General features: G+C 38.2%; 2 protein-coding genes across 4 annotated transcripts; one reads left to right on the top strand and one right to left on the bottom strand.

Annotated features, from left to right (window-relative positions):
• Positions 1-20124, bottom strand: lhpp (phospholysine phosphohistidine inorganic pyrophosphate phosphatase). The gene is made up of 7 exons (XM_067487989.1): positions 19955-20124; positions 19528-19715; positions 18839-18992; positions 18665-18728; positions 18485-18577; positions 15791-15882; positions 1-1796 (listed from the first exon to the last, which is right to left on the bottom strand). The coding sequence occupies exons 1-7, from the start codon at positions 20083-20085 to the stop codon at positions 1697-1699; spliced, it is 822 nt and encodes a 273-aa protein (XP_067344090.1). The 5' UTR covers positions 20086-20124; the 3' UTR covers positions 1-1696.
• On the top strand, positions 19584-27809 carry oat (ornithine aminotransferase). 3 transcript variants are annotated; one of them, XM_067487986.1, is made up of 10 exons: positions 19584-19699; positions 22753-22972; positions 23072-23296; positions 23378-23473; positions 23828-23955; positions 24408-24530; positions 25140-25268; positions 25425-25538; positions 25772-25916; positions 26174-27809. In XM_067487986.1, the coding sequence occupies exons 2-10, from the start codon at positions 22771-22773 to the stop codon at positions 26332-26334; spliced, it is 1323 nt and encodes a 440-aa protein (XP_067344087.1). In that variant the 5' UTR covers positions 19584-19699; positions 22753-22770; the 3' UTR covers positions 26335-27809. The 3 variants fall into 3 exon arrangements, with proteins under 3 accessions (XP_067344087.1, XP_067344088.1, XP_067344086.1); XM_067487987.1 differs by lacking the exon at positions 19584-19699 and adding an exon at positions 20437-20457; XM_067487985.1 differs by lacking the exon at positions 19584-19699 and adding an exon at positions 20467-20625.

Genomic DNA, 27809 nt, shown 5'->3' on the forward strand with positions numbered 1-27809 from the left:
TCTTTGCAGTCAGTGGTCACAGAAAAAAAAATTAAATAAAAATCAATCTGCTGCACTACATGAGAAATATATCACTGCTTATCTATGGTGAAGCCAGTAAAGCTAAGATGTTGCTAATTTGTAATTTGTGTGAAATGGGTGGATGACCTTAGACGTGCCTGCGAGGTGAGGCTGAACAACCAGCTAGCTCTGGGGCTTATGCATGTATGCGTTTGAGTTTGTGTTTCATAGCTAGTGATGATGAGCGGACCAAGTGGTTGTGTTCAGAACTGTGGCCCGATAATTATTGAAAAAATTTAACTCAAAAAATAACCTAGTTATTCAATCGAGAGTAGTCAAAAACATGTTTAATAGCTCCATACAAGGGCAGCAGGCACTAATATAATGAACAAAACTTCGAGTCAAATAGTGTGTAAGCTGTTACAAAACTGGGTAGCAGATGCTAGTACTTTTGCTGTGTACATTAATATTTATTTCCGAATCAGGAGTGGTACACCCAGCTCAGAAACAGTTTCATAATACTTTCATAAGCATTTCATTAACATTAATTGCTCAATAACATTCAAGTTTGTGTCACCTAATAGGGAAGTGAACCAGAAAGACCCCAATGAATCACTCGGCAAGGGGCTTTTGTTCTTGTTTAATCTATGTGGTACATGTGGAAACCTTGGGGGTAGCGATGGAGAATCGTTTGTTTTTTACGCCCCACTTTCATAGGCCTCAATGATCAAGCTGACACACAGAAACCCAAAAAACAATCCTCCCCCCCCTCATCGTTTTATTTAAGCTCAACTATGACAGGACAATCCGAAACAGGGATTGCTTATAGTCAAGTAAATAAAGATAAGCAGATGTAGAGGAGTAATTCTTTACTCTGAAGATCGAGAGCTCATTTTATGTTTGTTTAGAGAAGGAAAAACATGAACTCGAGCGCCACTGTAATTTATCACATGCTACCGGGTTCTGCACTTATCATCTCAGAGACCAGCTCACTTCCCATTTCCAGTGATTTGTTTTTATAAAATGAAAGCGGCTCCAATATGAATCCCAGTTTAAACAACAGCCAAATATAGTCTTAATGCTTCAAAATAAATACGCAAATTCAGGAAGACAAATATTTAAGTTTAGGTTTAGAAACTAGTGCATGAACTAGTAGTGCATGTTTTAGGAAGCAACAATATTACCTACATAATTATTGTGTTAAAATACATTACAAAGTTTAAACAATTAACTTCCAACTCCCCAAACAATCTTCTTAAGATAAGCAGGGAGTCTGATCCCACTGCATTACTTCCTAACTGTCAGTTAGCAGCTGCTTACTGGCAAAGTTTTGCCTAATTGATGTATCTTATTGATCCCAATCATGCAATGGCAAAGGCCCAGTGCAGTTCCACATTCTCAGAGACTTTCTTGCAAACCTGGGGGATAGATCTGCAAATTTCAAGTTTCATTTACAATCTGTGGAGCACCAGGTGGTTGGGTATTTCCCATATGTGACATAGTAAAATGAGCAGTGACAGTTACAGGATATACAGCGTTTGGACTGTATTTAGTGTGTTCACATGTTACATCAAAGCAGCACATCCTTCTCTTTACAATCTATACTTAAAAGCTATATGGCGATACTACCAGGTACAAGGCTGTGTCATCCAGAATTAGAATGAGAGGAGAGTTACTTGTATCCTCTGTGTTGTACTCAGTGGCCTCCTCTCTGATTGAGGATCAGGTCCACAGCCTGGGCTAGGTTGTCCACAGTGCCATCGGCCGTCACATTCGGATGGCTCTCATCACTGGGCCTGGGGGAGAAGAACATGCTTAAAGGAAAAATCTTGAGGAGAAAAAAACAAACAGGAACAAACAACTGCCTGGTAGACGCATTAACAATACTGCCTGTTTAAACTTGAAAAGAAAAGGACGTGATGGTCTAAGAAGATTCAAAACAGAATGACTCTACAGGCTGTTTTATTAAAGATGAATAAATAAATAAGATAAAAGCTCTTTTCAGGGAACTTTACTGTCTTGTTCACATCTGTGCAAAAGCCACAGCATGTTACAGACATGAGAAAACCCCAAATTAACATATGCAAGGTCATATGCAAAACACATCAGGAACCAGTGACCAAGGCTAAGATCACAATCTTGCTTCAACTTGGTTTCCTAAACTGTGGAAAATCAGAAAGAGATGCCGGGAAGCCCTGCCTATTTCCCTCTTGGCTGCTGCCAATGTTTGGCTCAGGGCCCAGTGCTAAATGCAGATATGGTTGTTTTTTCAGCATGTATGTAAACTGTGATCTGTTTGGCATTGCACCAGGCCCAGGCCAGTATGAAGTACCCTTTTCCTTCCCATAACATTAAAGGATGGAGATGTGCACACTTCATTCATCAGCATGGCTGCCCAGGACTCCTGCTCATTTTACGAATTGGTCCCCCCCCCCCGACCCTTCACCAGGCTGTGAGTGCTGCCTTTATTTATCAGTCATGGGTTGGAGCTCCAGATGGGAAAGCTTTGTCTGTGCAGCACACACCACCATTAATCCTGCCCTCTTAGAGTTTGCAGAGGACCATGGCAAATATTTGTGAGTTGCCCATGTGTAGTGACAGAAAGAAGATGCCTGGGGGGTGGTGGTGTTTGAGGTGAGGCGTTGAATGCTGAAGCCACAGTGGATACAGTGAAGCGGTGCCATGTGTTTACGCATGTCTGTCAGCCGCCAGCGCTTGGGTTACGTGAGCTGGTACATTAATGGTTGGGGTGTTATGTCTCCTGTGCTAGATTTCTCCCACACCCTTTTCTGCTCGAAGGCCTGATTGAGTTCACACACGCACGTTCAGGCACGAACACACAAGCTAGTTAGTCACATGCCTCTTATGTCTCAAGCAGTGAAGCTAAGAGCATCAAACACAATCTCAACAAACTGATGCCCCTTTAAGTTGACCCTGGCCCCTGCCTTTTCGATATGCATGCATGCGTATTCATTTTGCTGCTTTCCTCCCATTGCAATGAATAATGTAGTAGTAACCAGGTCAATGTGACCATGCAAAATTCAGCACAATGCAGGTAGTGTTACCGATGAGGTCATCTGAGGCGTGCTGCATGTCCTTCAGGTCAATGTAATATCAATACACATGAAGAGATAGGTTGAGTCCCTGAGCTTGACAGACACCACACAGCCTTCGTGTAGGGATGAGGTCAGTGATTAGGTGGGAGGTGGGAAGCAGCAAAGAACACAGCTGCTACAATTTTGAAAGACTGAACAACATATCACAAAAGTTAGTGAATGCTCACATGCTTTTGGGTTCAAAGTCACAAAGAGCTACAGAATGCAGAGTGGATTTTGGATGCATTTGCATATGGTCAAACGGTTACAGTTATTGATTCTCCATTTCGACAGAAATTAATCTACAGTTGATTAACTATCCAAGTAAATTATCAACCAGGATGTCAAACAGTTAATGGGTTTATATACTCAAATGTGAAAATGTTGAATTTGCTATAAAATTAAAACTGAAAAGTTTAGCGTTTCTGACAGCTGTAAACTTGAATAACCATTTTATACACGCAATTAGATTATATGTGGCCAAATGTGGCAATAACAGGAAATTGGCACATTAAATTCATTTAAGCTTCAAGCCAGTGGCATGAACAGCTCAAAATAAACTTAATGTCTTTTGTAAAAACATAAAATGTGCATTTGTTTTTACGTTGCAAATTTTGTTCAGACTGTGTTGCTTGGATACATATAGGACATTTATCTCTCAGCCAAAACATCTGGAAAGAAATTATACTCAAGAACTGTAGGTTAAGTAGAAGCAGCCAAATCAAAAGTAACAATGGGTTTGGTACAATGTTTCTACTGTTTAGAAAACATATACTGTAAGTTCGAGTTTTCATATGGCTCCAGTGTAGCATTATAATTATATCTTTCCATTATCCAACAGCTACATACACTAACCCCAGACAAGTTATGACATGACAGTAGATTAAAGAACTGTAAAAGTTGGAAACAAGCACATGGGTATCATGTATATAATACCCAGGCTATATAGGATTAGAGTTGCTTAAAGTGTTATAAAGATAGAATGTATAACTTGATACTCTATAAAGCAGAGATACATTTGTATAAGGACGCCCAGCCTGCATGACATGGAAGTGGAGATGAATGACTCATACTGTGAGTGCAATTCGGTGTGAAAGTCAGCTGTGCCTCAAACACAGAGAGAGGTGAGAAATAAGATTTCTTTTTTGTGTTTCTGAGGTATATTTAGTTAATTTCCAAGGTAGCTGACTGGCAAGATGAAAGATGAAAACCTTCCTTTGGTTTAACACACTGGCACATACATAATGACACATGTGCAAAGAAGAAGCAAAACTATCACATGCAATTTTGATTTAAACTTCTCTCTTAACCTTTTTACCTTTCCTGAGTATGTCCCTTACCAGACACTGCACACATGGAGCCAGGAAGGAAAGATTCAGCCTGAGCCCTCAATGCACAGCACTCAGAGCAATGTTTTGGTCTAAAGGCATTTACAGTGCAAGCTGCTTCCATTTTTTGTTTTTTTTAATCTTTAAATTAAACCTTTGACATCATTTTGAATGCCTATTGTTGGCATTGCACATCATCTACTGTGCAAGTAACACGCTGCTATGAAAATGTTTCCCATTAGATTTATTTAGCAGGTGTTAGGCAATCAGCATGCATTTTAAATAATCAGCAATAACTGAAAGCTCTAAAAACAGATATCTTGTGCGAATAAGCTGCAGGAGCATTTCTTAAAGCAACAACCAGTGGAAGTTAACCAACAGAGTTAAGACACTGATGAATGCAAACACACATGTTACTTAACACAATTGCAGATTATTATGCCATTTCTTCTGTAAACTCTTCTGCCCCAAATAGATAAAAATGATAACATCCTTGGTGTTTCGCAGTGTGTACCATCATCTGGCTTTACAGTGGGGATTGCCATTTATGAGAACTACAACAACAGTGAAAGGAAAAGAGTAGGCCTGCCAGTAAGAGATGGAAAAATACTAAACCCAGTTCATTGTTTAGAAGTGAATTTTTCATACCAGACTGAAGAAGGCAGCAGCCAAAACACTGCCTTTTCTCACACTAGGGCAAACTATAGCTATTGCTCAAAGAACTGAGCCTGGCAATAACTACAGTAGGCTCAGTCAAGCCTTGTGGGTGACATGAGATACCAACGAAAGACAAAGCTTTTTGCCCTTTAGAGAAGAGAAGGTGTGTAAACTTCCCATGTTTCCTGCTGTGCAGTGACACTACAGGAGCAATGGCCTTGAGGGTGAGAATGTGATCAGATTTTGTGTGAGCAATCACTGGTTCTATTACAAATCAAATGCCATGGTAGAGATTGATGGTATATCAGGGTCGTCAAAGAGAGCAGAAGTGAAACAGTAAACCTTTCATAATCCTGCACTATAGGTTCAGTTTCTAAAATTTGTTTCTCATGTACCTGATATGTAGAGAGCTGCGAGAAGACACAGATAACACCATTTTAATAACAACAGCTGCAGCTTCTTATGAAAAACCGTCTAACTGAAGTGGGGAAAACCACCATGTTATGTGCATGCTATGGCAACAGATATGGCAGATGCTACGCTGGAGCCTTCACATCCTCTGCTGTGTTTGTGGCCATGAAGCAAACGTTCTCACTTTTCCTTACAAAGGTTGTATAATGTTGTGTCATGATCAACAAACATCTGCAGTATTGCTTTCACACTTGACACAGACGGTTATTTCCAATAGAGGTGGACACAAAGGGGATTCCCTGGTTGCAGCATTAAAAGCCACTTTATTTTTTTTTGCATCCTGTAGCTATCTGAAAGCCTTCTCTGATTACAAGTAATATTTGTGTGTGTGTGTGTGTGTGTGTGTATGTGTGTGTGTGTGTGTGTGTGTGTGTGTGTGAGAGAGAGAGAGAGAATATCCTGACCTCTCACATAAAATATAATAAAAAACACCCACTGGAAACTTGTGGGTTCTTTACAACCACGTACACATTTGAGACAAATTGAACACAGCGAAACATTAAACCCTTAACTGTTTCTCAGAGGGAGCGACACACTACACTAGTGTTTTTTTTTTTACAAGATTTACATCTTTACATCTCTTTCAAATATCTGCTGTATAAGATCTCTACTGCCCTATCAGATGACATATGCACATGTGCATCTCCTACATCAGCAGCAACTGTCATGTTTCAAATATGTTCTTATGTTGGACTGCAAACTGGATTTAATTTCACATCACTGACTATTTTTTCCCCTATGACTGAATTATAAATGTCATGGTTGCTTTGGTCAACTTCCACAGGTGGCAGGTACATTACTCTAATACTTATATACAATTTTAAGATACTTGTTTTTTTTAACTACAGTATTATTTATTTTGTAGCTTTAGTTAGTAAAATTTAAATCAATTATTAAATGCACATAAACTGGTTAAAATCAGGTCCACATTTACCAGTTGTTAAACAGCTGCTATTGTGGTCGATTTTGACCAATAAAAGTGTATTTTAAACAAACCTATGACAGTTTCAACATTTAAGCAAGTACTTGCACTTAAGTTATGATTCTGTGTAAGACCACCTCTTCATCCCACTAACACTATAGTACTACTACATTTTTGAGTGGCAAAAGCTGGACATTTAAGAAATATATCCACTACTTTTTGTTAACTATTTTATTACCCATGTATTTGTGTAACAATCAAACCATTTATTTATTTATTTATTTATTACTTTCAGTAATTTCAAAAGTTTAACCTAATGCTTACAATTTTAATCATTACTTATAGCTACTGTTGTGTAAAAAATGCGTACTAGTTTGTCTCCACTCCTTCAGACACTACTATAAACATACACAATGTACAATGGTAATGTAGACATATTTTCACATGAAAAGAAAACCAAATAAAAACTAGCAAAAAACAAGAGCTTCAAACTGTTTCAGCCCATAAAATTCTGTCTTGTTTATTTGACCAACTTCCTAAAAAAATAAACTCCCTTTCACAGCTGCCTCTGTCAGTGCTGTGCTCAATATGCAGAGCTTCATGTGACCCAGATCTAACCACACTCTGTTCATCAGCATGTTATTATTAGTGGTGCCACTCATGATATGCTGAGTTTGTGGACGTATGTGTGTACGTCGCGCATTATATCTCACTGTGAATAAGTGTTTATGTAATCAATAAGTGACTGCTGAGTCACCAGCATCTGATACAGAAAATGCAAACACTCATGCAATCACACACATACATACACACAGACCATTAGGAGAAATAATGGCTCTAGAAGAAACCAGGCAGAGGCCCAAGTCTCTGCAGCCAAACAGCCTGTCTATTGATAATTGCAAGAAGGATTGGATGCCCATTGAAACAGCTAAGGCCCTGTGTTCATGTATTTAAGAGGCAGTGCTATGTTTCAGCCTGCCATCTGTGGGCTTTAGCTCTCTAATTCTCTCTCACTCATTTTCTTTCTTTTTCTTTCTGTCTCTCATGGGTGGAAAACCACCACCAAGGGGTTCAGTGGCTGAGGCCTGGCCGGCTTCTTTGTCTCGCTGTGGGAGTCTAGTCTCCATTTGAAAAAAGCTCAGGTTAATTATTAATATCTCATTGACTTATATCACACAGCAGGCTTTAGAGAAGCCTGCAGGCAGGGGAAGCTGTCACCCCAGGGTGGTAAGGGATGGCAGGCTAGTATCTGGCACCCATCAGGCTCCTAAACCTCTTTGTGCAACTGCTGCCACAGTCATCTAGAATGTGTACCCAATCTGGGTTGGCCTGTTATGTTCTGATCTAATGTTTATCTGATGCAAATTGGACATTCAAACCACAACATGATTGAAAAGTACAGTATATTAAAAGCTTAGGTGAGAAGAAGTCTTAGCTCCCCCCTTTTAGACTCAATTAGGCTCTATGTTAATTCAGGTTGCTTGTGATTATAGTGTCCTAAGATGACCTCATACCTGTGACAATGGAAAGAGCACAGCGTCGCCTACTGAAAACCTAGGTTTTAGGTGAAAGTGTTTCTTGTACGCGCCATCACAAAGGGTGATTTTGGATTTAGAGCAGTTAGAGAAGTCACTGTTAACCCACTTTTAAATAAAGAATGTTTTGGAAGTCTGTCTTCTCAAACATACTTACCGATGGCAATTAAATCATTAACTACTATGTATTCTATGTATATCAATATTTTGCCAGAATATAGCAAAACGAGCACTTTTATTGCTGCAACACCTAGTATGTTCGATATTTGCTAAGGGCATTTCTTGCAATGAATGTAAATAGCTATACATTAAGTGTTTGGTATATCCAGAGAATAATGAATTATACCGTTTTTTGTATCAAAGCTGATTACAGCTTCTGTCCTCTGTGAACAAGCACAGGTTAAGAGTAATGCCTACATGCACTTAGTGTTTGGTACTCAAAAATGTTGAGTTAAAAGTACAATATTCTGTTAAAAGCATAAAAATATGAGGTAAATGTGAGGAATAGAGAGACCAAGGGAAAGAAAGGCACGTTGGACCTCGAGGCCAACACATTGCAGGCTGGAGGAGGAAATCATTCCCAGAATTGATTGTGTTTACATTTCCTACAAAGCTGCTGATTAAAATCCATGGGAATAGACTGAACACAAAGTTAATTAGCAGGTCTGTATAGAATTGAGGTACAGTAAATGTAACCTTTGACCACAAGTCTGCTGTAATACAGTCTGTATGCTTAGTTGTAAAGACAATTTAAGGAAACATAACTTCCTTAATGGTAACACTCACATGCACTTAAACGTTTTGCTCATTTGTGAACGTTTAATTGCTGCATTTTACAGCCTTGAAAAAGGTCTAGAAATTGACACACACACCTCTGGACATTTATAGAAGCATCCATGAAAAGATGCAACCAACAAAACCTGCTGAAACATTCATAAGTTATCCGAAAAAAAAAAAAAAAAAAGGAGAGAAATCCGGCAGAAACAGAAACAGAATCCATATGCAAAATGTATTTCCCTATTCCACCATGCCATCTCTGCCCTTTTGCTGACTGACTGGAGAAAACAACCAACAGTTGTCCATTTTATTGCACTGTAATGTACCTTGTTGTACATTATAATACACATATGGTCTATTGTGAAATAAAATCGCTGTAAAACAAAACATGGATTTAGGTAGATTAGTATATGTAAGTATTTTGTCCCTACTGCTTTGAGCCCACCTTGGGGATAGAAATAAAGAATCACTATTTAATCAATCAGCCACTTTGCTAAAGAAAAAAACAAAACAAAACAAATCCCATCGGTCACAGTGCTCCTGGACAGAAAGAAGGTCCATGCAGTCTCTACCTCAGTTCAAAGGCAATGTTGTGCATACAGTATGGCTGACTGGATGTGTGTAAATGGTCTCTTTGGTGGCAGAGACGCAAGAAGACATCTCTAACACTTTCAGTAACAACATAACTGCAGAGATGACAAGTGCTTAAATTTTTAGCCTCAGCGAAGAGGAGTGAAATGAGATAACTTCACTTCCTTCCCACACAGATCAAACTAATGTGCTAACAGTGGTTAACAGGACAGAGCCTGGGACTGTTGTACCAGACTTTAAGAAATGCAGGCACTCTTGTCGACAGAGAAAAACAATTCATAAAGGTCAAAGCAGAACAGAAGTGCAGAGAAACTGCAACTCAAGTATAATGTGCTTTTGATACATTAAACCCTAGAGGTGTTGTTGTCGTGGTGATAAACAACAACAAGACCATACAATATGGCAAGTCACATACTAAAACCATGTATTTAACCATAGAAATTTATGCTACAGAACAGTGGAGGACTGAAAGACAAGCTAGGCTGAAATACAGTATGTACCTCACAGAGCAGTCCCAGGGGCAGCATTCACCTTATAAAGATTAGGCTGCAACCATAGCCATGCACATAGTGCACAACCCGACTGTCAAGGTTCAGTGTCACAGATCTGCATAGAACAAAGCCCATCCTTGAACCTAACACTGCAGTGCTGTGTTCAGCCTAATGTCTGTTTGGTTCACAAGAACAGAGATCTGATAGGCTGTTTATGTCCGAGGGAAAGGGAATCATCTTTCTGTGGACACACACAATGCAGAAAATGTTCACACGTCTCCATTAGGCTTTACATTCAGTGGTGCATTTATTTCATTTTACATAAGGTCATGTGTACACAATCAAAAAAGAAATAAATTACATGCCGCAAATAGTGTTGGTTCAAACAAGCTGAGAAAAAAAATGACAATAAATAGAAACTGCAGAAGAAAATTTTAAATGTTATAAAAAGGGACATCAAAAATACTAAATAAGGCATATGTAAAAGACCAACAGGCAAAATATCTGCAAGATAGTGAAGTCATATCACAATTCTGACACCACACACACTGTATATTGATAACAAGCTGTTCAATTTCTTGTACTGCAGAAGAGCTGATAAAGCAACGACGTACAGTAAATCTTGCAGGAAGGGCACTGGAAGTTAAAGACTGTGGCCAAGAGATACAATTAAACATTTGGAAATATCCTATTGTGACATAATATTGAGCTAGAAGTTCTAAACCGTGAAGGCTCACTCTTAAAAATCAGTTTGACAGTTGTGAGCCATTTGCTTTTCTAATGGGCTGACCTTCTATTCACCGCATTAATACCACTACCCGTGGAAATCTTGGCTGGATTGCCCAACTCATCACAGGTTACCCACCACTAACCCGTCAGCTTGGCTTAAGTGACATGTAGGGAGGGACTCACCCCACTCTGGACACTGGGGACTGATCTTAAATGAAGGGGACAATTTAACAGTTTATTAAGGGCAGGACATGTTCACAGGAAAGACTATCTGAAGTCATTTATAAGTATGTTATATAGTGTTATAAGTGCTTATAACTTTGTTTTGACTGCACCTTTTATACAGCTGTGTGATATCTATAAGAGGAGCCTTAACAAATAACAGAAACTCAATATGGCAACCAGCCACATCCTTTTCGCTCTTATTCTAGATCCGTCTCAAACCTGCTGCTCCTGATGATGCTGATTACAGGAGTAGCAGTTACAGTGATAGCTATGAGTATTTGCATATTGGCCACCTGGTGAGAACTATGTGCTCTAGCTGATGCTATTCAGTGCAAAATATAGCATGTGTGGCTGTGTGTGTGCTTTTGTATGAGTATAACAGCTTCACTGATAAGGTGTGTGTCAGCCACTGTAATTTATATTGCACGTAACACAGTAAAAATGTTTTGCCACTGTGGCACTATGAGGCCATAATGCAATTTACTTCTAGTTCTCCTAAGGTTGTAAGCCAAAATCATAAAGTTTGAAAACAACTTGGATTTTTCTCTCACGCAGAATAGTTTAGATTTTTATTTAGATCACTTCTAAGAGTTCGAATTGATTCCAAGCTCCAGTCAGGGAACAACAAGTAGCAAAATGGCTGCAAAAACTTAACTGCTACTTGTTACTGTACAGCAGGGGTCACCAACCTTTTTGAAAGGGAAAGCTACTTCTTGGGTACCGATTAATGTGAACGGCTACCAGTTTAAAACGCACTTTTGAAATAATAAATTTGCTCAATTTACCGTTAATTATATGTTTTTATTAATAATTAATTTAATTAATGATATTCATCTATGTGAAGACACGGATTATGTTAATGATTTCTCACAATAACTATCAAATGTGATTTAAAAAAGAATAGCAACAAAAAAATTTGATGCAGCTCTTTGGTAAGTGGCGCTACACAGCCACAGGCTACAGGCCACAGGCTACTCATTTGGGCACCATGTTGGTGAACCCTGCTGTACAGTAACTCCAACAGAATCCTAAAGCCTAAATACAATAGATTTAAAAAAAATCCACCTTATTTTTTTTATTGTGAATGTATTAAGGTGAGCTTAGCAAGCTGGCATGTTCTAATACAAACATGCTCACAACTTAAGACACAGCACAGAAATGACACTGAAAAAAACTAATCTGGAGGATAATCACATGGCTGCTGAACCCCTCCGTTCGGTGCTCACTTCCTGTTACGGCCAACCATGACGGCCGCAGACAGAAAGGGCACAAATGAAGAAAACTGGTTCATATTATCTATCATCAGCGACTACTTCTTTCCGGAGAGGTAATGTGACTCAGCCTGCTTGGAGGACACTTTCCCAACACTCACATCAGCAGTCATGCGTTGGCCAGAGGGAGAGGCTTTTGATATAAACTATTCTGAAGATGATTGCTGCTTTGTGAATGTTTTCTGTACGATCTGTGCCAGATTCCAACGAAATCGAGTGACTGCTTCCTCTAACTCACTGGAGCTCATTCAAAACATCTATCAATAACATTTTGGTTTCTAAGATGTCACTAGTTTTTCTCTTCAGCAGAATTACAAATGCCAATAATGAGGGTGTGAGGGTGTACCCAAGAGCCTGAAAATTCTGCTTCTTTGATTGTTTCAGATGGACAGAGAAACACACATGCTAAGTCTAAAAGGTTCAGAAACTAATTATGTCAGCTGGGAGTAGCAATTAAAGTGGTTTACAAATAGTTCATGGTAAATGGTCTGCTTATATAGTGCTTTTATCCAAAGTGCATGAAGTGAACCTGTTTTTACAAAGCTTTAAAGCTACTCAGTTCTGATGGAGAGGTACTGTGCTCTGTAGGGTTGGGTGTCTTGCTAAGCTATCAGATTCTGCTGCCAAGTTGACAGCTTTTCTGGATTTTCTTGTACTGCTACTCAGAGGCAATTTTCACTTTAAAACCGACAGCAGTCCTAGACCTTTCTTGAAGACAGTAGAGCCATATACAATTATCGACAAAGCAACCAAGAATAAGAACACATTAAGCACTTGGCACTGATTTTTGATATGCAATATGTTAGACACTGAAATAGACAGAAATGTGTTTTCCTTAGGTACATACCAACTACAAAGCTGAGCAGAGGCTGGATAGGAGTATAATGTTTCCCATGGAGGTGAGTACCATCAGCAGTCAGATCGCTACACTCCCAGTCCAATTTCCAAACACTTTTTGGTGGAAGACACAAACCTGTTCTACATTAAAGAGCAAACTGTTCTCTTGCTCCCTTAAGTTAAGTGCACTAAGGTTTTCTTGTATTTAAGAACAAGAGAAGGTTGATCGCCAGCAGAAAACTCCCTTAATACAATTACTCCTGTATTAGGTAAAGTCAGTAACTGTAGGTACAGTAAAAGTATAAACTCTACTGTATACAGTTACAGATAACATCCATCCCTTTACTTAAATGTGCCATAATAAAATAGCACATTTTAGGCTTATTATTATAATACATTATACATTGTATACTGTAAAAGGATATTATGTACCATGTGACAAAAAAGGGCACATTGTTGACTCTTCTTTGTTTCTAACTAAAGACCCAGGTCAATAAAAAATAACTTCAAAACATTTGATGCTTTACCCTGATACCTCAATAATAAGACAATAAGAAAGCTTCCAATAAAAACACAAAAAATAATATTGTTTCTGTGCCTGAAAGATTTCCGGGCAAATATAGTCCTTGCTGAATAACAGACTGTCAAGTCTCGAGCTTTTTAAAATAAGTTGAAATAATTAGATTTGTCTGTGATTTGTATCATTTTCCTTTCCTGTCCTGTCACCAGGCCTGAGTATTTGAAACGGTCTTTTCTCCAAGCCTGATGGGAACTAGAGGCCTGCACAGCATCTGGTTGACTTGGAAACAGCTGTGTTTTCACAGATCTGACTGAGGGTTTATAACTGCTCCCAGCAAGCTTGGGTTCACTAGGCCTTTTTGCCTAAACAGTATTAAATCTCCCACAGAAAGTCTCACAGAAACACTGTTAATGGCACTGTTTCGCTTCTTGTTCAGAGAGAACATAACCGGGTTTCGTGAAGGATATAAAATATTTTAGAAGTTGTTTATGTTCAATGGGTAACTGACTGCTAATTCTGGAGCAAAGCAGACTTTTTCTAACCTCTTTATCTGTATTTTAAAGGGTAAAACTCCACAAACCCAAAGTTTCCCACTAAAACTCAAACAGATCACTTATTCAAAGCGGATTATGTGGCAATACACACGACATCTAATATCAGAGAGCTCGGTTTTGGTACAAATTTGTAATTATGTGCAACATATATTAAAGTGTGGCGCAAGGAACGACTTAAACCCCTGCAATGCACTCCTCAAAATGGTACTTTGGACTTAGTAAAGATGACTCTGGAGTGTATATTATCATGACCCGAATAAAGTAATTAACCACTTATAGTGCATCTATACCACTATAGCTGAAGCACAAAATTTCATGTATCACAAATATGATCTGCATTTTTTCTTTTTTGGGAAATAGCCTACTATTTTAATAGGTTTTGCCCTCCATGTGACAGACAGACAAAAAAAATCATTTAATCTGCTTTAGTTGTTTAGCTGAGTATCTCAGACACAGTTTAGAGTGTCAGCACAATGGAGCAGAACTGAGCTGCTGGAAGAAGTTTCTAAAGTCACATAAAACAGATGGATTTATCCCAGGTTGCTGCAAATCTGCCATATAAAATATCTGTGTGAACTGAACCTCAGCACTGATCATACAAACTGGAATAACTGTGCATAGACATGACAGGTTTTACAGTGAGTGACTGTTCTCCTAGGAATAGATTAAAGTTTACTGATGCTCAAGCAGACTCGCCATTCTCTGGTACAGGTCATCAAGCGTAGTACTCTACAGAATAATCTGTGTTTTATAGTTAGTGCCCACCACAGCAGGGGTGGACGGTAACAAAGAGCATTTTTTTCAACTATGTGGATGAACTCCTAAAATACCAGGCAATGTAGTATATACTAATCTAAATAAAATTACAAATCAGCACTAGTAAAGCACTTTGCAATGGAATAGCAGATTAATGTACACTACTGCAATAAAACATTAAAATGCTGTGTACAAATGTACATGAATCATTTATTCTGAAAGGGGGCACGTGTAGGAGAGTACATTTGCTACATGTTCAACTACTGCTGTGTTTGAGATGAGAAAAGTAAAAAGGACTTTCAAATCCAGCACCACACCTGTAAAACAGTTCAGGATTCTTCATCTAGTTGTATAATTATTTGTCAAGCACACATATGAAAGCTAGGGCTAAGCTAGCATTGCAAACCATTAAAAACACCACTTACAATGTGACTTTGAAGATATATTATAAGCATGTATATGACTTAATGTGTAGTTCTGTAACTGTCCCCTCCTATTCCAAGTTACATTTCTCCTTTCTTCAAGCCATAAGTACCACATATATCTTCTAAAATAATCAACCATATGTTTCTGTAATTACACCATAAGACAGGCGCCCCAGTAATCTCCAGATTTAGGACCATAAATCATTTGGTGACTAGGACCATGTGGGCAACGAGCATTCAAACATGTGGAGAGAATAAAGCTATTTTTGGCAGATTCTCAATCAAATAAACAAATCTGGAAGACTGAAGAATGAGGTGGTTGGTTCACAGGAAGCCTGTGTTTTATGGAGGAAGCATTAATGCACAATCCTGGTTTAATGGTGCCCTCTTCTGCTGACAATGTGAATTTTTTCCCTAATTTAACAATATGGTAATATAGCTTACCTGTTTATTTTATATATGTGTGTGTGTGTGTATATGTATATATATGTGTGTGTGTGTGTGTGTGTGTGTGTGTGTGTGTATATATATATATATATATATATATATAAAAAAGTCTGTGTGTGTTTAAACTGCCTTGACACATTTTCTTAGACCACCACTGACCTGTATTTGCCGGTCCTGACTTGTATGCCTTTCATTCCGCAATGTTGAGCGCCACCTACATCATTCACTAGGTCATCCCCAATCATCACTGCCTGCAAGTGATAAGAGACAAAAGAGAGCAGACGATTTGGTCATGACCTCTAAAGACACACGCAGATGAAATCTCAAATGTAACATAGAGTAAGAATTTGATTAACTGCTAATCTGCATTCTTATTACATGCAAGCGACTACAAATGTGTTTAGATAAGCTACATCATACCTCAGACATGCAGATATGGAAGATTTTTTGTAGGTACCCTCCCACAATAAAAGAAGAGCCTACAATTTTCTCTGAAATAACTTAAAACAGACATAGGACATAAAACGAAAAAATGTCAGAAATAAAATAAATAAAAATCAATTTTTGTCTATGATTTTTTTTATTAAACTAAATATTTGAAATACTACAAATACAACAAAGGCCAAACCAAAAAGCAGACTGATTACAAGATTGAAGACATGTGTGACTGTAATTACAGGAAACAGTTCTAAATAGAACTATAAAACTATTATTTAAGATCATATAAGCAACTCTAAACAGGTCATTGTTGTTTATGTGTTATTTAAAATATTCTGTTGAACCAAAAATTAAAAACAAATTGAGATTATTTGTTTTATTTCAATTTTGTTTTATTCCAGTTTCAGTTTACTCCATGTCTGTATATCCATGTTTAATAAATAGGTTGAGGTTGACTGGCCGTGACATTCATAACATAAAGTATCAAAGTGAGAATAAAAAGTTCATTCCACTTACTTGGGTGCAAATGTTTGCATCCCGTTACTTTGAAATAAGGGGAAAACATAATCTTGTATTTAGTTTAGATAATGCAATTGTTCCCCAGAAATTAATACATTTTAAATTTACATTAATTTATCAGGGGGGATGCAAACTTTTGTTCCAATTTAATTTTCATTACTATAACTATTGCTTTTTTGATTATGGAATAACATATAATGCTCTTTTAGTGTAAGGGGAATGCAAAGGTAGTACAAATGTTCTTCCATCATCAGAAGTAACAAAAAATGGTCATGGAATGTAAAAAGAAATTTTAGTAAAAGTTTGGTCATTTGTACTAGCTGAAAGTAAATATTAGACTTATGAAAAAAAAAAAGTACTTTTTGACATTTCCAAATAATTAGAGGCAAAGCTTTAGACCCAAGACTTGAGACCAAACCATTGCAATCAGTGTACCTCTCCGCTTGTAGCCCACCTTTATCAGCTGTTGACAACAGCAAATATTGTGTTTGCAGTTTATCCAAAAATTCTAATACACTATCTTTATTGCATCATACATGTCCGTGTTTATCTCCTGTTATCCCTGTTCCCTACCCTGAGAATAATCAGCACTTGGTAGATCAATTTCATCCTGCGTTCCTCTTGTGTTTTTTTTTTTTTTTTTTTTTTTTTTTTTACGCCTCATCTATCTTATCTACTGATCAGGTACTTGTTGCTGCACAAGCACATGTTTGCTCTGTTGCTTGTTAGTGTGAAAAAATACACTTTATTTCTAAGAAACTGTAATGACTGAAGACGCAGCAGGTATGAAGAAGAGAACCAAGGTGATCCATGATGTCGAAACAGGGTTAAAAAGAAAGTCTAAAATAGTATAAAGAAATCCTTCAACACAGCGAGTGTGCAATCGCATTGGAGTGTCAAATGCAATCCTCTAACTGGGTTAAAGCAGGTGGTGCAGTAATAGGATTCTGACCTCTGAAGTATTCATGACTGTAAATAAGCAATGATACCATTCTGTGGAAGGGCAGCAGTTTCATTTTGATTATTAAGTGAGTGGTTCAATGGACAAAGAATTTCCAATTTTGAGGAAAAAAAAAAGAGAAAAAACTACACCACAATCTCTGCATGAAGGCCTGTGTAAGTACTAGAATTGAAAAGCAGCAGCGTCCGTGAAAGAAATTAAATCCAGAGAATGAAGTGAAGCTTAGACTGAGATGAACAGAGCTTTCTTGGAAAGCCAAATGCTCAGTGGAAAAATAGAAAAGCTCAGGAACACAAAGGCGATTGCACTTATTCCTTAAACTTGGGAATGAATGGAGACTAGCTGATGGCAAGTAGAGACAGGAAAACGCATTTTCAGACACCTACAGATGAATAAAAACAAGTGAAAACACAAGATTGTAAGACAAAAAGGCAGCATCTTGGCTTTCCTTTGTAATACATTTCAGCATGTAGGTGTCCAGCTAACCTGTTTAATGTATAACAGGTTGTTTGAGTACTACAGTTGTTGCACAACCCATATCTGATATGGCAAAAACACACCCACAGCTGGTTTGAGTGAACGGGGACCGCTGCAAAACCAGAAAGTGAATAAGTGCAAACAGGACGACTAGTGTGTTTAAAGTAAAAATAGTGTATTCTGTATGTATACTCTAAACATGTGTGTGTCTAACAAAACTTATGAACCACCAATATTTGGTCATTCAGAAAATGAAATGTCTGTTCTTGGTAAGTTAAAACTTCATAGCACCTTAGAAAATAGTATTTAATAGTATATAGTATAATACAATTCTTCTGATCCAGTCAAGGGTGAAAGCAAAGAAGCTGCTGCACTTCAAAGCTATAAATTCAGCATTTCAGTCTGCTGTACATCAAATTTTCATCATCGCACCACAAGAGGTAGCAGAAGCTACATACCTCGTGCGGCTGGAGCCCCATGTCAGTGAGAACACTCTGGAAGAACACTGGGGATGGTTTTCCAATGACTTCAGCCTTTAAATCACAGGCATACTGGAGGGAACAAAAATGTTTTTTAATGTAATTTGAAACAGATCACCTGTACAGATTGAATCAGTGCACATTATACACTTAGTTTACCTCCAGCGCCTTCATGTAAACTCCGACATCAAGTTTCAAACCATCCATCTCCTTATAGTATCTCCTGTGAAGAAACCAAACCTTAACTAGATCTGTAATTGTATTTTACTAAATGTGTCATGCTGTGCTCATTACTTTGAATAAGTAATACAGTAATATTACTGATCTGCTTACCCTTGGCCTAGAGAAAACAGCGCTGGCTTCTCCAGACCTATAAGGACCCTGAATGCCTCATTGAGATTCTGGTACGAAAATTTTTCTGCTGCATCTGCTATGACCACACAGTTTGGGTTTGTCTTGTCAACACTGTCAAACTCAGGGAGAACTCCTGGAAAAAAATAAACACATTTTATATTTTAAACCTGATGGTTTCATTTTAAGAAATTCCATGATGAGAAGACCAACTCTAACACAAAGAGTCTGATAAAAGAGCCAAAGACCAAAGACTGACAGACTGATGAGTATAATAAACTTCTTTTGTTGTCAGAAATAAAGTGTTGTTTTATTACAACAGACAAAACAACATGTCTGTAGCTTTTATAGATCATAGCAATGAATGGAACTATGCATTAGAGAAACTGACTGTTAAAGTCAGAAAGTATTTGTTTCTTTGTTTGGGTTTTCTTGGGATTTGGGGCCCTGTGCGGTCCGGGGATTGAACCCAGGACCATCGCGCTACCCACTGAGCCTTAATATCCATTTACTATTTGTGAGTGCAAAGAACACGCAGAAGCAAAAAGTGCCCTGAAAACATCTAAAGAATATAAAACTAGAATCCTACTAAATCTTTTTACATATACTGCAAATAGGGCCACATGCTGACGATACAGTAACTCATAAAAAAAAAAGCAAAAAAACATTACCATCATATACCAGCAGGTGAGGCCGTAAACCCCTCTGCTTGAGGACGGCTACAGCCGCAGGAGCAGGAGAGAAAACCTCAGCCACAGAGATGTCAAAGCCCAACCTCCGCAATTTGGCTACAAACTTCTCCCTGGTGGCCTGAGTCTCATTGGTGCAGAATCGCAGTTGCAGGTCAGATGTCTTGAGTCTTTAAAAACGGTCGTGAGGTGAAACGGAGACGAGACACACACATTACTGACTTATGACTCTGTCGAAATATTAAGTGAGCGCTTTAAAGCCACGTGCACAGAGACCCCCTTTGGGACTCTTGGAAAGAAATGCTGGCAGAATAAAAGTGAATGGTCTTTGGTGGGCTCTGACAGACAGTGAGCTGTGCTAAACAAGAAACTAACAACGTCTCAACTGACTCGCTAATAATTCGCTTACTTTTTCACAGCTTCAATAGAACCAGCTATGGCCACTCCGTCGCCCTCTCCGCTGTCATATAATACTCCACACATGTCCAATATGACACCTTTCAAACTCTTCGCACAGCCGGGCCAACCCGAGTCCGCCATGGCCAAACTGTGACCTCACGGCGCACGCGCGTCTTGCTTCAGTTACGGATGCAAGAACGTCCTCCGCCGCTACTTTTATGTAACAAAATATATTGCGTGAATATTGCTCGTGTTCTTACATGTGCATATACATAATACGTGACAGAACACAAAAAAGGACATGCTGTGATTTAATGAGCTTCGCTAACAATAATTAAATGCAGTACTTAGGAAACTGCTTACAAATGTCAACAAAGAATAAAGTGTGGCTGACACCTGGTGGACGTTTAATTAATGATGAGGTATTTGTGCTTCTGATGATGGTGTTTTGGGGACAGATTTTCGTCCCCGCAATAATCGGCAACGTTGCAACATGGAGGCGTGCCTTATGACGTAAGTCAGTCACGCACAACACAGCCGTGGCATATACACGCGCCAGACCCGGTAGACAGTAGCATACCTCCACCGGAACCCGGGGTGTTAACATCAGACATCGGACGGAGCAGTCAACATCCTAGTTTTCAAGAGAGTTTTATCTTACAGCCGCTTGATTGAATTCTGGTACAGTTTTACATTATTTTATATCTTACGTTTTTTTTTTTTTTGTGCGAAACCGCTTGTTTTATAATTGCGTTGTGACCAATAAAAGTACAGGGGGGATGTGCTAATGTTAGCTTACTGTATTAGCTTAAAAGATGAGACGCATATGGTCTGTGGTTAGCACGGTTCCTAAAAGCGCGTACACTCTTAGCCCAAGAAGATGTATGCATTTATTTATTTATGGGCGCTGGACGGCAGGTTTCAGCTTTAACTAGTACGTGACATCGTTTTATCTTACGTCAAATAGTTTTAACCGCAGAGGGCTTCACGTAATTCTTCCAGGATGCAGGTAACGTTGTGGGACAGCTGCTTAGTTCGTACATTAACCATCACTCGTCAGAAACTCATCAGGTTTGATCCTTTTTTTAGCTTCTGGCTGCGATGGTGGTGGGTGTGCCGTGGAGGCAGCTCCACAGCAGCCTATCACCTCTTCGAGGTTCAGAGCCCTAGACGTAACTAACGCGTGTTTGCTTTCTAAGTTTCCAAGTAAACACACTGTACAAGGTTATTTATTACTTCGAACCATATGACACGTGCTATCTCCCCATTTAGCAAGTTTATTTTGGCATTTTTTCAAACCCGGTGTATTTCCTTGACAAGCTTAATATTTAAATAGTTATAGTAAGTCAATAACAGTCACATGTTTTGGCTTAAATGAACCTGGCTGATCGTTACTCAGCCTTTCATCTAATCTAAATCCCAAACTGAGAGTCATCTCAAAGGTATGCAGTGCCACTAAGCACGTGTTTCCATAAATATTTAAGCATTGAGGAAGCAACAACACATTTGTCTGCTCAGCAAAAAGTAGTCGATGTTACAGTACTTTGTGGCATTGAAGGGAAATTAAAAGTCTACTGTGATTGTGAACATATAGAGAAATCCAGAAGTACACAGCTACAGTGCCACAGTACAGTGGGTCTCTGTGAACCACACCCACTAAAAGTCTGGTCCTCTATTGTGTTTGATGTGAAAGAGGCACATTGTTCAGTAGACCTGTTAAGCCTACAGGTATGTGCTCTGTGGACTCCCATTTAATAGTGTATCAAGCTATTAGGCCTGTTCTTTGTAGCTACATTTTTAAGATGCACCTGTTTTTATATAAGAAGAGGTTTAACAAATTTAAAAGATATATAGTTGGTAGGTACAGATTACCAGATCCACACATCTGTTTTAAATGTCCTTTTTTCTGACTAACATAGCATTTGCTACACAACTATACATGGTTTGCTAATAAATTGAATGAATCCTGTGATAATTTATTGCTACAGTAACTTTGATTTGTTGTCAGGAGTCCTAACAATTTATTGCCAGTGAACTGGTCTTTTTATCTAATCCTATTATGACAGTTTAAAATCTACTTTCAATTAAAAAAAAGAAAAAAGGAGCAGTTCAAACTAAAAGATTTTCAGGTTGCTCTCATGAAGATGTCTCAGATGCTGTCTCTAGAAGCTGAAACCAGCAAACATTGATGTATTTGCTTAAAGGGGAAAAAAGCAGCTCCGGTAACTATAAACAGTAAAGGCAATAATGTATATATAGAAGAACAAAAATCTACACTGGTTGGATCCCCGGTCCCTGCTATATGTTGAAGTGTCTCTGGGCAAGACTCTGAACCCCCAACAGCCCATTCCCAGCCGAGCAGTGCCAGTCCAAGCCTGGTAGAAATTTGGGGAGGTTGCATCAGGAAGGGCATCCGATGTAAAAACTGTGCCAAATCAACGTGGACAATGATCTGCTGTGGTGACCCTGAACTCACAGGATATGCTCAAAGGACAAAAAACAAAAACATAAATATTAACAAAAATCGAACAGATCATTAAATAACAAAGGTCAAAGAAGTTTTTCTTTTTTTTTCACTTATTACTTTTGTCAGTTATTTCAGAGAAAATTGTACGTTATTCTTTTCAGATGGACAATAGCAGCTATTTTGTTCCAATCTGTAGCTCCTTGTTCGGGTATCTGTATATAAAACTTATTAGCCACTAGGGATTGGTTTGGTGCAACTTGGATAAAACCATACCTATGTGTTTATAAATTTACCACTTCAATTTTTTTTTTCTATTTTATGCATTTCTGTTTTATGAATAGATATAGCAGAACAAGACCATGCCAGGAATGATTCTTCAACTTAGCCGCAGATTGTTCCGTGCTGCCCCTGTTCTCAGTCGCAGTGTCCACTCTGGAACACGCCCCGCCTCCAAAACGAGGACTGAATGCCTGCTCACCTCTGAAGATATCTACGCTCGTGAGGACAAGTATGGAGCACACAACTACCATCCACTGCCTGTGGCCTTAGAGAGAGGGGAGGGTGAGTTCAGAGTGTGGTCGTTATTTTCTTTTAAACAGCAAATCAATTGTGAATTATTGCAGACACTTTCTACAAAATTGGTTTGTTTTTATTCTTCAGGTATCTATGTGTGGGATGTAGAGGGCAATCGGTATTATGATTTCCTCAGTGCTTACAGTGCAGTAAACCAGGGACACTGCCACCCAAAAATCCTAGCCGCACTCACCGCCCAAGCATCTAAATTGACTCTGACCTCCAGAGCATTCTACAATGACGTGCTGGGGGCTTATGAGGAGTATGTCACCAACTTGTTCGGCTATGACAAAGTTTTACCTATGAATACTGGTAAGAAAAACACCGGGCAAACATGTTAAAAAGTTTTCATGAATATAGTATTTGACTTGTTTTCCTTTGTAACAAAAATAGGTGTCGAAGGAGGTGAAACTGCCTGCAAGCTTGCCCGCAAGTGGGCCTACAATGTAAAGGGCGTTCCCAAAAACAAGGCCAAAATAATTTTTGCTAGTAAGTTGCCATTTTATGTGGATGACACCACATCTTACATCTTTTAAAACAGTTTGCACCAAATAAACGCATATATTTGTTCCATAATTTTTTCAGTCAGAAAATAAATCTTCCTCAGTAAAATATTTTATAACTTGTTTAATTTACATAGGAAATTAGCAAATATCCAAATACATGAACACATTGAAAGTTTGGACCAGAAGAAAATGACAGTGACAGGCTAAGATTAGCAAAATTAGCACGAGCATGCACAGCATTCATCATAATGTGACCACAGGTTTTGAAATGTTCTGCATTGTCTTAGGATGCAGGCTTAGAAGTATAGAATAAGCATGTCATCTTACTCTTGATTAGGTGGAAACTTCTGGGGGCGCACATTGGCAGCAATTTCCAGCTCCACTGACCCCAGCAGTTATGAAGGTTTTGGTCCCTACATGCCAGGCTTTGAACTTGTCCCATTTGATGATATTCCTGCACTTGAGGTACAGGTTTTGACTCTTATCGTTAACAAAAACAGTACAGTTACTACCAGAGTAATAGAGTGACAGTACTCTTGACTTACGATTGTTGGAAAACACTGACAATAGGTACAGCAAAAGTTTCACCATATTTACCTTCTCTCTTCTCTCAAAGTCTGGTTTTGTTTGCACTTTATCCTTCCTTGTAGTTAAAAAGTGATCTGATTTTTAAAATATTGTTTGTCTATCTGACTTGTTATTGCTGTTTGTGTTAACATAAGAACAGAATAGCTGACTTAAGCCTATCTGCAGTACCATGACACTTATCTTTTCAACTGGATAACTATGTATCTGTGTTTAAACATAGGAACCTAATGATTGACTGCAGTATCATGTTTTGTGATGATGTGTTTTCTTGAACCCTGACTAAATGTCTAAAATGTTTGACTAGTGTTTTTGTTTTTCTTTCCCTGCAGAAAGCCCTTCAAGACCCACATGTTGCTGCTTTTATGGTTGAGCCCATTCAGGGGGAGGCTGGGGTAGTGGTGCCTGAACAAGGTTACCTGACTCAAGTCAGGGAACTTTGCACAAAATATAACGTAAGTCAAGGTCCACTTTACATTAGTACAGTTTAACACATTCAAACTACCAGGTGTTCACTGCTGCCAGGTATTTAAGTTTCTAAATGGTGAACTTAAAATCCTCTTAACACCTGTTATACACTAACGCCAATATGTGGTGGGGAAACACTACAGTTTTTACATACTCACTTTGCCTGGTGTGTGGGTGTACAACACACTGACCTTACCTATTTTCATGCTGGCTTAGGTAATGCAGTCTATATTTCCAGTATACATCCATCTTGGCGCTTTTGCCTAATTAGTACATATTATACTTTTCATCTCTAAGCAAACAGCTTCTCCTTCTGGTCAAATGAACTAAGGGCAAAGCAAAATTGGGCTGATCTTCAATGAAAGATCTTTTTACAACAAGTTTGTGATTTCCAAGCTTCATTAAGTTACACTTTGTACAACTGTGTACAAAAGGCACAATAGCAGCAGGTGTGAAGACTAACCTTCAAAGGCTTTAGGAAATAAAGTCCTTACATTTTATCAACTTCAAATTTATGAATTTATAGGCTACAGATAAAACCTGTGGTTATGTATGTTTTTGAGATTCTAGATTATGATCCTGTGTGTCTTGTCCAGGTGTTGTGGATTGCTGATGAGGTGCAGACTGGCTTGGCAAGAACCGGCAGGCGTCTGGCTGTGGACCATGAAGAAGTCCGTCCTGATCTGGTGATTCTTGGCAAAGCTCTTTCTGGAGGAGTGTATCCTGTAAGCATTTGTGTCTGTTCAGTCAATCACATAATAGAATTGTTTTGCAATAGTCAACGACTGAAACTTCTAGACTTGTTGGGACCAGTTTTGTTTAACAAGAGTATAGATCACAATTGTTATGTAACTTCTGTGTTTCCTTTTTGTGTGCCTCAGGTATCTGCTGTTTTGTGTGATGATGAGATAATGTTGACCATCAGGCCTGGAGAACACGGGTCCACATATGGAGGCAACCCTCTGGGGTGTCGAGTTGCTATCGCTGCACTTGAGGTCTGTTAAAGTGAACTTATATTTCATGTCAGTTTTTTAAAAAAGTTTTTTTTTTTTAGGCCGGTTCATGTGTAGTGATTTCAATAATTTCCAAATAACTGGAAATCTATTTTTGATTGTAAATAGTACTAGCCACATATCAAATGTTTTACCTAATATTTCTGAGTTTCAACTTGGAATATTTTGTCCTAGGGGAAATGTGGTTTGCAAACTCATTCTGTGTTTATTTGCAGGTGATAGAGGAAGAGAAGCTGGCAAAGAATGCAGAAAAAATGGGAAAGCTGCTGCGGGCTGAGCTGAGAAAACTGCCCAAAGACATTGTGACAACAGTCAGAGGAAAAGGCCTCCTCAATGCAGTTGTCATCAAAGAAACCAAAGGTACAACACTGCACTGCTTCCAAAAATCTCAGCTACAAATGAGTTACAGATGAATTGTGATGGGATTTAAATAGCACCAGTTTAGTAGGTCTTTGAGAGCTGTTACTGAGCTTAAGGAACACCTGGTTCAAATGAAGTGTTACTGAAAAACTTAATTACACTTTTTTGAGTCAAATTTCCTTCTTAGGTAGTTTCAGATTCATCTACTTACGAATAAAATTTGCATAGTCCATTTTTAAAATGTATACTTCCCCCAGACTACGATGCCTGGAAGGTGTGCTTACGCCTTCGTGACAACGGATTGCTGGCAAAGCCCACCCATGGCGACATCATCCGCCTGGCGCCTCCTCTTATCATCAGAGAGCATGAGGTGCAGGAATGTGTTGATATCATCCAGAGAACCATCATGTCCTTCTAAACTATAGTTCAGCTATATGGTAATACAAAGACACCCATTAAACTAATAAACTGGCTATGGCCAGTAAAAAAGTATTTTTACTTAATATTTTTAAAGTTGTTTCTAAGGTTTTCAGTTCTTTGAAAGGCATTACTGTAGAAATGCAGTATAAATACACTTTATAGAGTGTGCTTCTGTGAGGATACATTAACACTTCTAAGACGAGATCCATTAGATTGCGGCAGGATGGATCTTAGATGTTGTGTTGAATTAATCGGAATAGATTATTACATAGATAGTTAATGTTCTTTGTTTTATGTATCTTTACATCTTAATTTTCCAAAAGGAAAAGTGGTTTTACACAGGTTTACGTTGTGTAAAGTTACAAAGGCTTTGCATTCATTTTCTCAACCAAGGCACGTTAATCAACTGACCTTTTTTTGGACTACAAGTTAGAAATACACTTAAAGTATGCCTTCACTCATATTCAACTTGCTTCTTTTGATTCTAGTTTGGATAAATGAATGCCATTAAATTTCCCTATATTAAAATATCTCTTTACTTCTAGCTGAAAAACTCCTTCATTTGACATCACTTGGAGGAAACTTTAGTTCAGATTATGTCATCATGTTCCTCCACCATGGAGTTTGTCATCATGGATGACACCATCTGAACTCCTAATGATGAAAACTCCTCTGGTTGATGACATCTGGAGGGAACTTTTTAGCTAGAAGCAGAGAAAATATTTGATATAGGGAAGTCAGAGCGAACTTTAAAAGCATTGATGTACATTTACACCCTAAACTAAAGCCATAAAGAGCAAGTTGAAAATTTGTGAAGTTGCACTTTAAGGAACCAACCATTCAACTTGTCCCCAGTACTTAAAATACAATAGTTTAATAGTATAGCATAGCTGATGGTTTACAATTCTAAAACTGACTACAGTTGTTCTACTCAGCTACTGCTGTCTGTTTAAAAATATTAATAATCCAGTCTTGGTTACATAAAAATCCAGCTAGTCCAGGGATTTGTAATTTACAGGACCAGGGTTTCTACAAATTCTTAAAAAGAAATATTTATGATTTTATTTGTAAGACTTAAAGCTTAAAAGCTGTTGTAATTTGCACTAAAATTCTAACCTTGCTAAAGGTTTTCACTTTTACCACAAATATGACATCTTATTAAATGAACCCATGAAGTTAATTTAATACAAGTTCTGAAATACAGTATGTTACTGTGAACTTTCTAGGAAATTTTTGGTGTTAATACTGAATAGTTTATCATCATTCAGCAACTTGTGTAATTATAACACATTTTGGACGATTCATGCTGCTAGTTACAGTAAGTAGTTTGGTTTTATGTATTTACAGTATCTGTACATTGTTTGACCCTTTGATGACTTCTGTTATAAAATCATGTAAGTATTGCCAAAGGCAATATCACTTTCAGTTTTTACGTAATTCCATTGTTCCTTAAAATAAATTATTACAGTCTCA

This window comes from Channa argus, chromosome 20 (genome assembly GCF_033026475.1).
Source record: "Channa argus isolate prfri chromosome 20, Channa argus male v1.0, whole genome shotgun sequence".
Lineage (NCBI taxonomy): Eukaryota > Metazoa > Chordata > Actinopteri > Anabantiformes > Channidae > Channa > Channa argus.

What these genes read in the sequence shown, in the direction of transcription:
- lhpp (XM_067487989.1), bottom strand. Translation starts at nt 20,085, where the DNA reads ATGGCGGACTCGGGTTGGCCCGGCTGTGCGAAGAGTTTGAAAGGTGTC. An exon ending in TTTACATGAAGGCGCTGGAG is followed by an intron (nt 18,578 to 18,664) that starts GTAAACTAAGTG and finishes TGTTCCCTCCAG; the next exon opens with TATGCCTGTGATTTAAAGGC. An exon ending in TGGGGCTCCAGCCGCACGAG is followed by an intron (nt 15,883 to 18,484) that starts GTATGTAGCTTC and finishes TATCACTTGCAG; the next exon opens with GCAGTGATGATTGGGGATGA.
- oat (XM_067487986.1), top strand. Translation starts at nt 22,771, where the DNA reads ATGCCAGGAATGATTCTTCAACTTAGCCGCAGATTGTTCCGTGCTGCC. An exon ending in GGCCAAAATAATTTTTGCTA is followed by an intron (nt 23,474 to 23,827) that starts GTAAGTTGCCAT and finishes ACTCTTGATTAG; the next exon opens with GTGGAAACTTCTGGGGGCGC. An exon ending in ATGATATTCCTGCACTTGAG is followed by an intron (nt 23,956 to 24,407) that starts GTACAGGTTTTG and finishes CTTTCCCTGCAG; the next exon opens with AAAGCCCTTCAAGACCCACA.